This window comes from Poecile atricapillus, chromosome W (genome assembly GCF_030490865.1).
Source record: "Poecile atricapillus isolate bPoeAtr1 chromosome W, bPoeAtr1.hap1, whole genome shotgun sequence".
Lineage (NCBI taxonomy): Eukaryota > Metazoa > Chordata > Aves > Passeriformes > Paridae > Poecile > Poecile atricapillus.
The window spans coordinates 62,205,246-62,219,380 of NC_081288.1; the positions used below are offsets into that span (position 1 = coordinate 62,205,246).

The following is a 14,135-nucleotide window of genomic DNA, read 5'->3' on the forward strand; positions in this document are numbered from 1 at the left end:
CGGTTTCTCTTCTTCTACTAATCCAGCACTTCACAGGAGTCAGGATTCTCTCAGCAATTTCTTTTAGCCATCAAGAGTGCATGAATTAGCTTAAATTTTAGGCTGTATTTCTTCCTTTTTTTTTTTTTTTTTTTTTTTTTTTAATATATAAATAAAGAAGGAATCTGCAGTTAAGCAAACGTCATAGACGTGCTAGAGTCTTAAAAAGACTGAAATGACTTCAGTCACGCAATTTCAAAGTCCCGCCCTTGGTATACACACTCCTGCTGGACACAGAGCAGACTAACGATGGAGTTTCCCCATTCAAAGCCAGTCGTGTCATTCCTGACCTGTCCCACAGCGAGGGATTTATTCAGCACTGTGCTGCTTCAGAGCTCGGATGTAACCCAGACCACATCTGTAAGACGAGGAATGCTCTGCGGGAACACAGGGCTCTTAACATTTACCCATGGCAGTAGCACCCGTGAAACAATCCTCATCGATCCAACGGAGATAAACACTGCATAGTTATCACCCCGTGTTTACAAGAGCTGAAGTAGCGCTGGTATGCGCTGGGGGCTTGAGTGGGAAGTGCTGGAGGATGAGATTTCAGATACTTCTCTAACTCAAACCAGCTGTGCTCCAGGGCAATGTGCAACACGCATTACTCTGTGACACATTCTATTGTGAAAACAATGGAATCAAATTATAATTTTGATATAATCTAACAAAGCCACCTGAAGGGAGGAACACATGGAATTTGTGGGTTAGCATTTTCTGAATTTTGGCACTTTAAAAAAATCATCTGTGATGTGTGAAGTTTCTTTCTAAGTTACTAGGCTGGAATCACAATTGTATTTAGACTGACTTTGATATAATGAAATCAAACATCTCTGTTTTACTCAAAGCACACACCTAGCTGCTCCCATGCAGATCTCCAGGTAATGAAGGATTTTCTGCAGGTTTCAGTGCATCTCTGCTGGACTGCACCTGGAAGAGGCAAACTGAAGCTCTTAGAAATTCCCAATTGCATATAAACCAAAATTCTTTCATTCATAGCTTTAAAAATCTGAATTCACAAGCAAAAGGTTGAAAGAGGACTTCCTCCTAAAATACACTGTTGACTAGAAGAATTGCTGTATGGCTTTCCACACGCTGCATGGATGAGGAAACAAGGCAGTTGAATAGGCCTTGAGAGGATATGTATCCATGGGGTGAAGCAGAAATAGCTGGAAGGAAAGCGGAAGCAGGAACAAGAAAGTCTACAGTCCAACCTCCCCTGCCTGCCTCCAAGCATGCTCAGACACACAAAGGAAGCAGATCCGATGGGACCAGTGGCCACAGAACTCCAAATCCATCCTGTGACAGCTTCTGAGGCATTTCCCATTGGAAATGATGCAAAAACTTTCAAAGTGTTTTTTTTTAAGTTAATTAGTGGGGAAAATGCTGCTTCTAGATAAAAACTACCTATTTGTAGTTCCCCCTGGACCTCTTCCTTGTGGGCAGAAATGGCTTCAGAAAACTGTTTCTTGAAAAAGAATTGAACTAAGTTTCTTGCTGTAGAGCATTTTGGATTCAGTGGAATTAATCAAAATACAAACACAACCAGACTGACATATAATCAAAGATCTATTTAATCAAAATCATATCATCAGCTCTATCTACCAGGCATTCAACCACTGCAGTGTTTTAAGAAAATGGGTGAACAAGTGAGTCCCACTGGGGTCAAATTCTGAAATTTTGTTTTTTGAGAAGACTTCCAACCATGCACAAACATGGACACTCCAGGGCTGTAGAGGTGGTTTACCAACCATAAGGATAGGGCACGACACAAAATTGAATTTTTATCGTTTGAAGAATCAAATTAAAATACTCCCACTCGCTATTTGTCATGAGCACTGCAGAGAGGGAGAAGCACAAGTTCCCTGTTCCTAATTACTCACACATGAAATGTGGTGGTTTTGGTTATGTCTGAAAGAATACCACAGTTGTGGGTGATGGTGGCCACCCCAGTCTGTGGCTGAAGCTCCAGCTCAATCCCTGATGTCACATGGCAGGGTCAGCCCCAGGCTGGAACAAAGCACGTTTTCATGTTCTCTGTGGCAAGGCACAAAGGAGCCTATACAGGAGGATAGGACTTCTACAAGGCTGTGAAACAAGAAAAAAAACAAAAGGAGAAAACTTCAACAAAAGTTGAAAAAATAAGAGGCAGAAGAAGTCCAGTGGTAATTAAACAGTTGCACATGGGGTGATGCCACTGCCCATCTGCCATGGACCAGAGGAGGCTCTAACACCAGCAAAGTAAAAAAAATTCTGTTAGTGAGGATACAAAAACATTTGTTGTAATGAAACTTAAAAATGTAACAGGGTTATGAAACTGAATTTGTTTTGTGAATTTAGAAGACCAAATTGCAGCAGATATTTAGAATATTACAATTCCTGCCCTGTCCATTTAGAATGATTTAATTTCACGGATATCTTTAATGAAACAGCTCCACAAGTTCTTTAATCCTGAGTCTTGGGTTATGTTTCAAACCTGGTGTTTAACCTTTAGGGCAAGTCACTTGGTATCTCCCTGTTTCTGCTTATCCATCTGTAAAATGAGAATGAACATATTTACCTACCTTGGCAGGGTTTGCTGGGCCAGACAGACCATGGTGTGTTTTCATTCTGGCACTGCAAATAGTGAGGGCAAAGTGTTCTTGAGGGACACTGGTACCTGGTAAAGATTTACACAAGTACACGTGTTACACGTGCACAAGCAAAACCTGGGTATATAAACCCAGGCATTTGTCCCAGCCACATCCATCTTTTATACAGACTCCTAGGTGTTTATTTACCAGTAAACCTTTTCCCTGGGTGCTGAGGGGACTGCCACCAGCCAATGAAACCCACATGTTCCCTAGCAGAGGCCAGGGAACTGATGTGTGAGGCTGGGGCACAGGGTCAGCTCCAGCACAGCCATTCATTCCTTGCAGCCACCCCAGTGCCCCTGAGAAGGTAACAGTGTCCTCCCAGCGAGTGCGACACAGCCTGGCAGTGGCTGATCTAGGCTTGTTGGGCCTCTCTGCCTGTGCCAGCGCCAGACCTGGCCACATATGGCAGCATGGCCATCATCCCCAAGAATGGCACTCCTGAGCCACACGTGCTGGCACCACAGCACCAGGCAGAGTGGGGTACTGAGCCTTGCGTGTGACAGTTGCCAACCCCCTGGTTCTTTGCTGGGTTTTTGACCTTACTACATAAGCATGCACCATTGTCCGTCCGTCCGTCCATCCATCCATCCATCCATCCATCCATCCATCCATCCATCCATCCATCCATCCATCCTTTCCTCACAGGGGCCCAGCTGCTCCATCCACACTACCGGCAGAAGGCAGGATTAGGTCAATAACCCCATTCCTTCATTGATTCTGACAGGGGCAAGGAGGGGCCACCCGATTCGTTATTCCCCCCCACCTATCCGCAGCCTCCTCCCGATTGTCGCACCCTGCCCAGAGCCCGTTCCCGACGCTGGGGAGCAGCGGGAAGAGCACAACCTGCGGCCCGGGCGGCTGGAGCCCCTGGTCCCCCGCTCGGGGCTCCCTGACTACAGCCGGACAGGATCTCCCCAGTCCGCTGTCCCCAGTCCGCTGTCCCCAGCCCAACTGAGCTGCCCTTCCTCGACGGCTGGCTCCCTGCCCCGGCGAAAGGCCGGCTGGCCCGGGGCGGGGGGCCGGGCGGGAGGGGCTCGGCCCAGCCCCGCGGATGCGGAGGGGCGGAGGAGGAGGAGGAGGGCCGGGGGGCACCCGGCGGCGCGGGGCCGCGATCGGGAACGGCGGCGCCTGCGTGGAGCAGCCGGAGCAGCGGCTTTCGGCGGCGCGTGGAGGGGCAGCCGCGTCCCGTCCCGTCGCGTCCTGTCCCATCCTGTCCTGTCCCGTCCCGTCCGGCCGCCCGCCATGGGCCGCCTGCCGCTGTACCTCTGCTGCTGCCTCGGTAACTCCCGCTCCGCTCCGGCCGCCGTCGGGGCACGGCGGGCTGGACGCGCCCCTGCAGCGCCCGCCGGGGCGGCTCGGGGCGCTCAGCTCGGCCACGCTCCCGCTTCCCTCTCTCACCCTCTGTCCCCCTCTCTCCCTCCGCGGCCGCGCAGCGCTGTGGCCCGCGGCGGCACAGGAGCCCGAGTACAGCTATGGCTGCGCCGAGGGCAGCTGCTACCCCGCCACCGGCGACCTGCTCATCGGCCGCGCCGCCCGCCTCTCCGCCTCCTCCACCTGCGGCCTCCGCCAGCCCGAGCCCTACTGCATCGTCAGCCACCTCCAGGTGAGCGCCGGGTGCGGGCGGGCACCGCTCCCGGGCACCGCGCCGGCCGCAGCGCTCGGTGCCGGCGGTGGGGCGGGCATCGCCTGCTGCGCGGGGCGCCGGGGCTGCGGGGGCTGCCCGGGAAGGGGAGCCGGGGCTGCACGGGAAGGAGAGCCGGGGCTGCCCGGGAAGGAGAGCCGGGGCTGCCCGGGAAGGGGAGCCGGGGCTGCCCGGGAAGGAGAGCCGGGGCTGCACGGGAAGGAGAGCCGGGGCTGCCCGGGAGGGGGAGCCGGGGCTGCCCGGGAAGGGGAGCCGGGGCTGCACGGGAAAGGGGAGCCGGGGCTGCACGGGAAGGAGAGCCGGGGCTGCCCGGGAAGGGGAGCCGGGGCTGCCCGGGAAGGGGAGCCGGGGCTGCCCGGGAAGGGGAGCCGGGGCTGCACAGGAAGGGGAGCCTGCGTGGTTCAGGGGAGCCTGCACGGGGTGCACGCCCGCGGGCAGCGCCCGGGCCGGGGCGGCAGGACGAGCCGCCGCCGGCGGGTGGGAGGCGCGGGCAGCGGTCTCCGGTGGGGCAGCATCCTGCTCCGTGCTGGACCGCACACCCCGGGTCCAGGGAATCCCCCGCGGCTTTCGGCTCCCGCCCCCCCTTTCCTGATCGAGGCCAGTAAGGAAGAATGTGCTGCAGAAAGTTCAATTAATGCTTTATTTCCAGGCTCGCTCGGAGCCGTCTAGACAGCTTCCTAAAGGAGAGTGGGCTGTAGGGCCCGGCAATGTTTTGTCCACAATCCCCGTAATGAAATTACATGTGTATGGTCTCGGAGTGGAAGGATGCAAATAAGGTTGTCTCAGCACATCTGGTGAGCTGCAGCTTTTTAAAGCCAGAAGCAGCTCACCAAACTTAAAATCTCTGAGACAGAAAGGATGGTGGAGGAGAATAAACTATCCGTTATACGTGGAATTCTGTTGAACTGAAAGTAAATGGATAATCTCCGGATGAATTACTGTAGAGACAATAGGGCCGGATTCTGGCACTTGGAAGGAAAACCACGGGAAGCAGGAGGGGCTGTAGCACTCGACCCATTTGTGTCCTGAAGTTACCAACTCTCCCTTCATCCTTTCCCCACCTTTAGTTTTACCGTATAAACTACTGTCTAGTAGAGTTAATACTTTATTTGACATGGGATTTAGCTTCACTGAACATTTTCAGTGTATGTTGGGATTGACTTTAACAACATAAGCATCTCTGGTAGAATAAGACAGCAGAGGTGCTTTGTTACATTTTCTTGTCTCAAAAAATATTGAAGTGCATTTGTAGAAAGCATCACTTCAGAAGTTCTCATGTGCCCATATCCTTGGTCTCCCAGCCCCGGTTCAGCATTTGGGATGTCCCTGAACCATAGTGTGTGGTATTGAAGAAATCGTGGCAGGTGCCAATATCCTTTTAGTAATATGGGGCATGGTTGCACAGGGTGCTTGGCAGAATTAGGTCTTCTAGGATTCAGTTTTGGTCAGAGAAGGAGCAAGCTGTGGTATGAAGTGCAGGGGGAGAGAAGCCTGGAGCAGATAGTAGGGAACTTCTTTCCTGCGACCCCTGCTCTTGCCATTCTTTCTGCTGGAGGAGTGTTTGAAGGCTCGTGGGAGGTGAAGCCCTGAGCTTGGGAGGAGCCTCTGAAGTCAGAACTGGTGAAAAGGAGAGCCTGTGTGGTGCAGACCTGCCAGCTCTCACATTCTTGACTGACAAAGAATTGCGTTTGTCTCCATGCTGGAGGAATGAAGCCTGTGTAGCTTTGGATGGGCGTGAGTTGCTGGTGTGTTGGGGCTCCTTCACTGCCATCCAGTGAACTCCTCTCCCTCATCTACCCCCTCCAGTTTGTCTGGGAAGGAACCCTGCCTTTTGGTTCAGTTTGCATCCTCCCTTGCAATCAGAAAGTGGTGGTTTTAGGCAGAAGGACAATGCAAAACCAGCACTGTTTGTAGTAATAGCCACAATGAGGTTTTGTCCCCCTGGTGAAGAAGCTTCCAGTTTTCCCAAGCAGCACATGCCAGAGTTGTTCCGAGCTGGTTTTGCTTGGGCAGACCTTGTAATATGGGCAGATGGACTTTCTGTACACAGTTTGGGATTGTAATACCAGCTGAAGATGTACAGTTGGAGTTTGACAAGCTGAATTCAGAGAAAAGGGCTAAATCACTGAGGGCCCCTTGATGTGCACTGAAGCCTCACAGGAGGTGTCCCTAATGCAGGCAACTTGCATCTCCAAGCCAGCTTCCAAAAGCCAGAGTTATTTTACACAAGTTGTTAAGATGCAGTTTTGCACGTATGCATTTTTACAGAAGCAATTCAGCAATTTTCTGTAGATGCTGCCGTTGGTTTTGAATTCCAGAGGAGAATACGTATGCTGGAAGAGATTTCCTGAAACTGCAATTTTCATTGAAAACATGCTTGCCCTAAAAATTAATTTTATGGAATTTCTGGCATATTTTCCATTTGGCAATTCGCATTAATTCATAAAGGTAAAAACACTTAGCATTTCAACAAAAAAAAAAAAAATCTTTGATGACTACTGCAAGCAAAATGAGTGGAATGTGATATGGATGGAAAATACTCTTATCTGCAGGAAGCAACTATTGCCCCATGGATAGAATCGGTAATGCTAATTATCGTGTTGTTTCAGGAGGACAAAAAATGTTTCATATGTGACTCGGAGGACCCCTTCCACGATACTCTCAATCCCGACAGTCATCGCATTGAAAATGTCGTCACCACGTTCGCTCCAAATCGCCTGAAGCTCTGGTGGCAGTCGGAAAATGGTATGCGGTTTGTCCAGAGCAATTTCCGGGGCTGGGAGCTGTTTTCCCTCCTTTTGTTTAAGGGTACCTGTGGGTTTGCTGTTATCTCTGGCCTGGTGATTACTGCCCTGTGAAGGATCACGCTGTGTGAGGAGCAATGAGTAAAATTGGCTGCTTTTGTGTGCCCTGGAGCGGTCCTTAATCTGTAACACCCCCCCAGTCCTCCAGGAGTGTTGGAAACAGCAGTCCAAGCGCTCTGCAAGAATCCTTTCCTAAAGAGAAGAGTTTTCCACACTGGCCTCAGATCTCCCTCATATTTGGGCAGCAGGAGCAGAGCAGCCTTCCAGGAGTAAATATCCCAGGGTGGTGCTGCCAAGGCAGCGCAGCAGGGCTTCCCGCGGGGCTGGAGGCTGTGGAAGGAGGCGTTTGGCCAGAGCTGGGGGCTGCTGGCCTGCCTGCAAACCTCCAAGTTCCTTTTCCTACCCCAGAACAGTAAAGCCAGGGATATCTCTTACCCTACAAGCTGCCTTCTCTTTCCTGAGCTGCCTGAATTTCTGTAACATTTGCCAAGCAATAAAATGAACTGCAGAAACAAGCCAGCTAGTTAAAAACAAAAAAATACATATAAATTTGGTGGGGTTTTTGTTCTTTTAATCCTTCCTCCGCCTGTTTTACTTTTCTGGTTCTGCTTTTGGCATGCCTTCATACACAAAACAAGGCAGTGAGGGTTTCTCAGCAGTCCTACCCCAAAGCCTTAAAGCCAGCTGGACAGGATGGGATTTCTGAAAATGCATTGGCAGTAACTGCCTTATTGTATATGAAAAAAGAAGGTAATATTTGTAATAGTTTTTCTGCCTATTAAAAAAAGGTTTTCACTAAATCCCTTTTTTAACCATTTAGATCAACCTAGTAAGCCACTTGCTTCCAGCGGTTCTCTTCCAGCATTCCAGATAATTCATGTTTTTTGCAACAGGCTTGGCAGCATTCATACAGAAAAGTTTCTTAGCTCATAAGGTCATGAAAATGTCCCTCAACAATAAAAAACAAATGATTCTTTCTGTCCAATTCATGTTTTCATCTATTCAGGCATACAGCATAAGGGACCATTGCTGCATGCTTCACAGAAGGTTACAGCTGGTCAAAAATTTAAGTGCCTTATTGTTTTATTATTTTCATTTCTTACCCTTTCTCCTCTCTGTAAATCTGGATTTTATTTTTTATTTCTAACTACAGTATAATTAGTATCCAGCTGTTTTGAGAGCTCTTTTCACAAGGCAAAATAATATTTCTAACTGTTTTTCTTCCTTTCTGTGTAGAGTCCTTGACCACAGGTAGTCCCTACAGCAGTTCGGAAAACCTTTTGCCTCTCACCACTTTCTTTATGCTTGGTATTGCAAAGTGGGGCTGTAATAGTTGCTTTAGGAGCATATCAAACCCAGGTTATAAAGGAGCTATTCTTGTGGACAGGAAAGTCCAGAGTGAGTGAAAAATGGTGGGGAATGGCCCCCACCAGACATAATGAGACTGGGGATGTTAGGGCTGCAGAAGCTTGCTGCTGCTGCCAGAGAGGCTGTGGTGTGGGAGAACAGCCTGCGGCCACCACACAGATCTGGGCTCAGCATCCCCAGCTTGGCAGGTCCCTGCTGGGAGCTTTGGTGCCAGGACTCAGCTTGTGGTGGTCCTGTCCTTGCCCCAAATCCAGCGATGCCAGCCATGGTTCTGTCTCAAACAGCACTGCAGGCTCTGGGTGTGGTGTGTTTGGTGCTGATCATGTGCAGGAATCCCATGCATGATACTCTTCAGCAGGGTCTTGGTGTGTCCTCCTGTACCTCAGGCACGCGCTAAAGCATCATTCACACACAACCAAGTGGTAAAGAAAATAGTCTCATGCCAACAGAGTGAAGAACTTTGGCAAAATTTAGATGTAGAGACTGGAAGGTGTCCTTGTTTGCTGAACACCTTTTCTCTGTCCCTGCAGGTTTGGAAAACGTGACTATCCAGCTGGACTTGGAGGCTGAGTTTCATTTCACTCATCTCATTATGACCTTCAAGGTAAGGAAGCCACAGCCTTAGCCTGAACCCTAAAACATGAGGAAATGAGAGGTCTCACAGTCCTTCACATCTATTTGATATTTGGGATTTGGGCTTTGTCTGAACTATTTGGTCTGAATTTTTTGGATCTGCCAACCATTAACCAGTGCCGAAGCCATGCAGAAAGGCTGAGTTCTGACTTGTGTTTCAAGTCCAGTGAGGCTGCAGAAGGAGTCATGCTGAAGCTGGGTTTTGTGTTGGTGTGTGTCTTGTGGTTGTATTCTAGAAGATTGTTAGCTAAGTCACATAGTAGCAAGGTTTTTTTCCTGAAAATAGTTGGCCATGGTATCAGTTTTCATTTCACAAATGGAAAGGTCTTCAGGAAGAAGGAACATCTGTACACAGAGCGTCTTTGTTTTTTTACAAACAGATGTCTTGGAAGAACTTGTCTTGTACGTCCTAAATGCTCTTCCCATGTGGACAAATTAATCTCTTCATTTTTATGCATCAGCTTTCTAGGACAGCTGGTTCCTCTTTCCTGTGCTGTCAACTAGGATTTCTCTCTGTGCCTTAAGGTGGTGGCTGAGGTGGAAGGTGGTAATTTCTACTGAAGACAGCAGTGAGGGACCCCCAAAAGACCCCTGACATGATGTGGGTGCTGCAGCCATCGTACCCCAGTGCTGGGGCTTGGTCTGCAGTCTGCTGAAGGAAGACTGCAGGGGAAAGTTTTCATGATGCTTTGTGGACTTTGTGTTGTAGACAGTTGAGCTGCCTTACTTCTGGGTTGCTAAATTTTTTTGTTGGGTGAGATACTAGTTTCTAAGTTGGGTGATATTTTCAGCCAGGAAGCAGAGAGAAAATTTCTTTCCAGCTGTGACTGAAATGCTTTTGTGCTTGGCTCAAGGAGGTCCTTCTCTGAATATATAAAACTAAGGAAGAGATTGTTGGCATTTCTTGGTAGGTACAAGCCAGGGTTAAATAAATAACTGGTTTTTGAAAGGCAGCACAAAAATTAAAGCATTATTTTTTTAGGTAAGAGGGATTTAAAATCTTTTCAAAACTTCATTAATTTCTTGTTCTAGAGTTGAATACATGTAGGTAAGAAGGACACTGGTTTGTGTGAAGCAAATGCAGCCTGCCAGAGTCTGGGGAGGGCAGCTGGAGGAGGGTCACTGGGGACTGGGGGGGTCAAGTGCAGCATGAGTGGATGAAGCTGAACTTCTCAATCTCCATAAAGGTTTTCTTAAGGCAGCACAGAGGACAGTTGGCACTGAGATGCTGCAAAAGGTCATGTGGTCAGACTAGGAGAGAAAATGCTGGGTCTTCTCTGAGCATTAGAGGTACCTGCTCAGCAGTAACTTCTGGGCATTAGAGCTGGAAGGGAAGCACTGGCAGTGGCCTCCTGCTCCCTAGAGTAAGGAGAAGAGGCCCATTAGGTCCTTTGCAAAAGATCCCTCAAAGAGGTACAGCAAGGAAGAAGGCTCTGCTGGTTTCCACAAGCTGTGGGGAAAAAAGCCTTTTGTCTCTGTAAAGCCCTACTTTAACCCCCACTTTTCAGAAAAGGTTTAGAATCAAAAAAACCTTTACAAGTTTCCTAGTTTATTTTAAGTGTGTTCAAGCACTTGGACATTGAGTGCTGTCTTTTGAAGACTGGCACTGTGGTTTGATGTGTGTTATTTCATGTATCTGACTCTGAGAAGAAAGCAGAATATCATCAGAGAGGTATTTACAATATTTCCACATATTGGAAATATTCGGTTCAGGGAGAGAGATTAAAATCCAGACATGTGGATTGCTCATACTAATAAGACTCAGTGTAAATGTAAGTAATAATAAACCAAATTAAATCTCTTGTTTTTCTTACTGTTAGACATTCCGTCCTGCTGCAATGTTGATTGAAAGATCATCTGACTTCGGAGAGACTTGGCAAGTTTACAGGTATTTTGCATATGACTGTGAGAGCTCCTTCCCTGGGATTTCAACTGGACCCATGAAGAAAGTGGATGATATAATCTGTGATTCCCGATACTCTGATATTGAACCTTCAACAGAGGGAGAGGTCAGAGACACTTTTTTCTAATATGTTTATTGTGTAGACTTTTTCCTTAGAAATTCAGATTCTCTTATTTTGGAACCTGAATCTTCATTGTTTGATTTTTCCTCCAGGTAATTTATCGTGTTCTCGATCCTGCTTTTCGAATTGAAGATCCATACAGTCCAAGGATTCAGAGTATGTATGCAGTTACCTTTCAGGCTGATTTGAGAGCATTTCAGTACTTACTTGCTTACAAAAACCACTAATCCACTAACAAAGTCATGCATTAGCCCCAGTAGCAGTTTTGAAGTCATATGAATACCTTTGTGTACAGCTCCTTTTCCTGGCTCAGACAGTAATGTGCTCGGAAATAAAGATCAGTGTTGTGAACTCAAGGGATTGTTCTTGCACACTTCATTGGAGCTGCTCCTTTTCTTAATTGAGCAGGGATTTATTTTCATTCAGGACCCTCTTTCCCCAAAATACATGCAATTGCCAAGAGAAACCTTGGAATGTGGTCCTGTACTTGTATAGTACTCAAAAAGCAAATAAACAGAGCTGCAAAGGTATTTATTTCATTTACTTCAGCTAAAATGAATGGGGTAACGTTTTATTTTTCAGAACAAAGTTGTGACTTTGGAACAGCTGGCCATGGTGGCACTGCATGGCTGGACCACACAGATTTGGTCATAAACCACAATTTGCTGTAGTGTTTTGTGCGTGGTCACGGCAATCCATGAATGCAGAGGTAGAGAGATCTGTTACTCAGAGTGGCTTAAAGAGAAACCTTGCAGGGCATTTGGCCTGAGGGAGCTGCAGTGCTTGACCTTAAGCTGACCTCAGATTTAATATGCATTCTCAGGTTGGGTTCGTGGCCCTCAGTGTAAAGCTACCTGAAGCAAAAGGAAATATGTGAAGTAGAGGAGTGTCTGCTGGTTGCTATGAGTTTAATGTTGGTTTTTGCCTTTACTCAACATTTTAAAGGAGAAACTGCTTTCATGGGCTTGAAGTGCCTTGTCAAGCCTAGTTCAAGGCTGTAAGAAATTGCATAGGATTCACAATATCAAAGGAAACATGTGAACGGTATTAATTACTGCAATATTGTATTCCCATGGATCATCCCTCAAGAACTTCTTTCTATTTGATCAGTGATGGGGTGTTTCCCACAAAATGTAACTAATTATATTTGCTAGGAAAGTTGGGCGTATACAAAAGAAGAATTATTTGTTTTTGTTTCCAACTAAGGCTTTTTCCAAAAGTCTCACAACTCCAATGGATTCTGGTCCACTTGGCAGCAGTTTCTTGATATCAAGTCCTTACCCATCTTATATTTTAAAACCCCAAAGAACCAGTGTCTTTTAGGTGGTGCTTTTCTCCTTGCCTTTAATGTTTGCGGATGTGCCTGTGCATGTCTATAACAAAATAGACCATTATTTTAAATTATGCTTAAACTTACCTACATAGTTAGTGTAGTGGTAAAATAATGCAACTTCTTTTTTTTTCTTTTTTTTTTTTTTTAATTTGGGGAGTGTGAAGTGATGTGTAGGTGCTGAAATGAAATCTGATCTAATCTGCCCATAGGAAGCGTGCTTAGGAGGTCACTCCTGGCTTTCTCCCATTCAGCATATTATCTAGTAAATAATTCCAAAACAGGCCTGCTGGTTAGGTATTTTGTGTGTGTCCCCTGCAGATCTATTAAAGATCACAAATCTGAGAGTCAAATTTGTCAAGCTGCACACGCTGGGGGATAACCTCTTGGACTCCAGGATGGAGATCCGAGAGAAGTACTACTATGCCATCTACGACATGGTGGTTCGTGGGAACTGTTTCTGCTATGGGCACGCCAGTGAGTGTGCGCCCGTGGAGGGCTTGGATGAGGAGGTGGAAGGAATGGTAAGTATTTGCACTTTTCTGCATGAAATTCTTCTTGTCTGTGTCTTTTTTAAGTGATTTGAACACAAATGTAAAGATGACACTGTCTCTCACTCCTGCATGGTTGATTTTCAAACAACAAAGCTGTTATAATTATTCCTCCTTGGCAAACACATCTGTTATTATTGGTGTTAATCAAACATCTCAGATTATGTGATAATTTTTTACATTCCTTTTCTAATTATGTTAAAGAGCTGATGAAATTGAAATGTAGGAATGAAGGAAGGGAGTGTAACCTTATTAGGTCAGACACCAGTGTATGAGTTGACTTGGTTACCTCCAAATTGAAGTGGAATAGAGGCATCAAAGGCTGAAACTCTCGTGAATCAAACATAACCTGTGTTTGTATTAGTCGTTACCAGCACAGAAGTGGAGGTTGTAGCCCTAATAAACACAGGCCCTGAAGGAAAACTCTGATTGCCTCCATGGTATGCTGCTGCACAAGTGCCACATCCCTTCTGGGGTCTGTTTTTCCTCATGATTTTTGCATGACAAGCAATAATAGCACCCTGTTAATGGGTGAGTTATTAACTGGTTGGAGATGTGGGAGCATGTGGGACAGTTGTGTGGGCTGTCCAGAGCTGCAGGATGCCATCGAGCCGGGTATGCTCCATTGCCCTGTGTTTGGGTCAGTGTCTCCACCCAAGCTTTGCCTTTAACATCATGGCTACAGTGCTGGTGGTCTGTGGCAGCAGCTGTCACACAACCACTGTTGGTCTGCTTGGTGCTTGTTCAGTACACTGGGCAAAGGCAAAGCCTGGGGCTGATGGATAAATGCCATCCAAACTGGCTGTTATCTTTGCTTTGAGAACCAAGGCAGGGCTGGAAAGAGGGCACTGGGCTAGTGACCTGCTGATATAAATAGATGCATGTTAATAGCTAATTACCAGCTAATAAACAGCTAACTTTTAGTTCCAAGAGGCTTCTGTGATTATTGGGGTGGAACTGTGCTCTCCTTGTTTATTTCTGAAAGCATTTACTCAGGCACTAGTTCCAGTAAGGAAAGAAGGACAACTTTGTATGAGGACACCTGGGCAGGTGAAGGACATTCCTATGGCCCTTTATGCCTTTTCTAAATGCAATTACATGGCTTAAA

At 47.2% G+C, this 14,135-nt stretch overlaps 2 protein-coding genes across 2 annotated transcripts in view; one reads left to right on the top strand and one right to left on the bottom strand.

Annotated features, from left to right (window-relative positions):
- Nucleotides 1–1,630: 1,630 nt before the first annotated feature.
- LOC131592104 (putative cuticle collagen 80) lies at nt 1,631–3,919 on the bottom strand. Its single transcript, XM_058863380.1, has 4 exons — nt 3,910–3,919; nt 3,519–3,803; nt 2,604–2,698; nt 1,631–2,127 (listed from the first exon to the last, which is right to left on the bottom strand). The coding sequence occupies exons 1-4, from the start codon at nt 3,917–3,919 to the stop codon at nt 2,068–2,070; spliced, it is 450 nt and encodes a 149-aa protein (XP_058719363.1). The 3' UTR covers nt 1,631–2,067.
- LOC131591917 (laminin subunit beta-1-like) overlaps nt 3,812–14,135 on the top strand; it is a 42,644-nt gene continuing 32,320 nt past the window's right edge. The window contains exons 1-7 of the mRNA XM_058863037.1: nt 3,812–3,954; nt 4,109–4,278; nt 6,927–7,062; nt 9,020–9,093; nt 10,943–11,131; nt 11,239–11,302; nt 12,798–13,000. Of these exons, the coding sequence (XP_058719020.1) occupies nt 3,918–3,954; nt 4,109–4,278; nt 6,927–7,062; nt 9,020–9,093; nt 10,943–11,131; nt 11,239–11,302; nt 12,798–13,000 (873 nt within the window). The 5' untranslated portion in view covers nt 3,812–3,917. The remainder of the gene's footprint in view (nt 3,955–4,108; nt 4,279–6,926; nt 7,063–9,019; nt 9,094–10,942; nt 11,132–11,238; nt 11,303–12,797; nt 13,001–14,135) is intronic.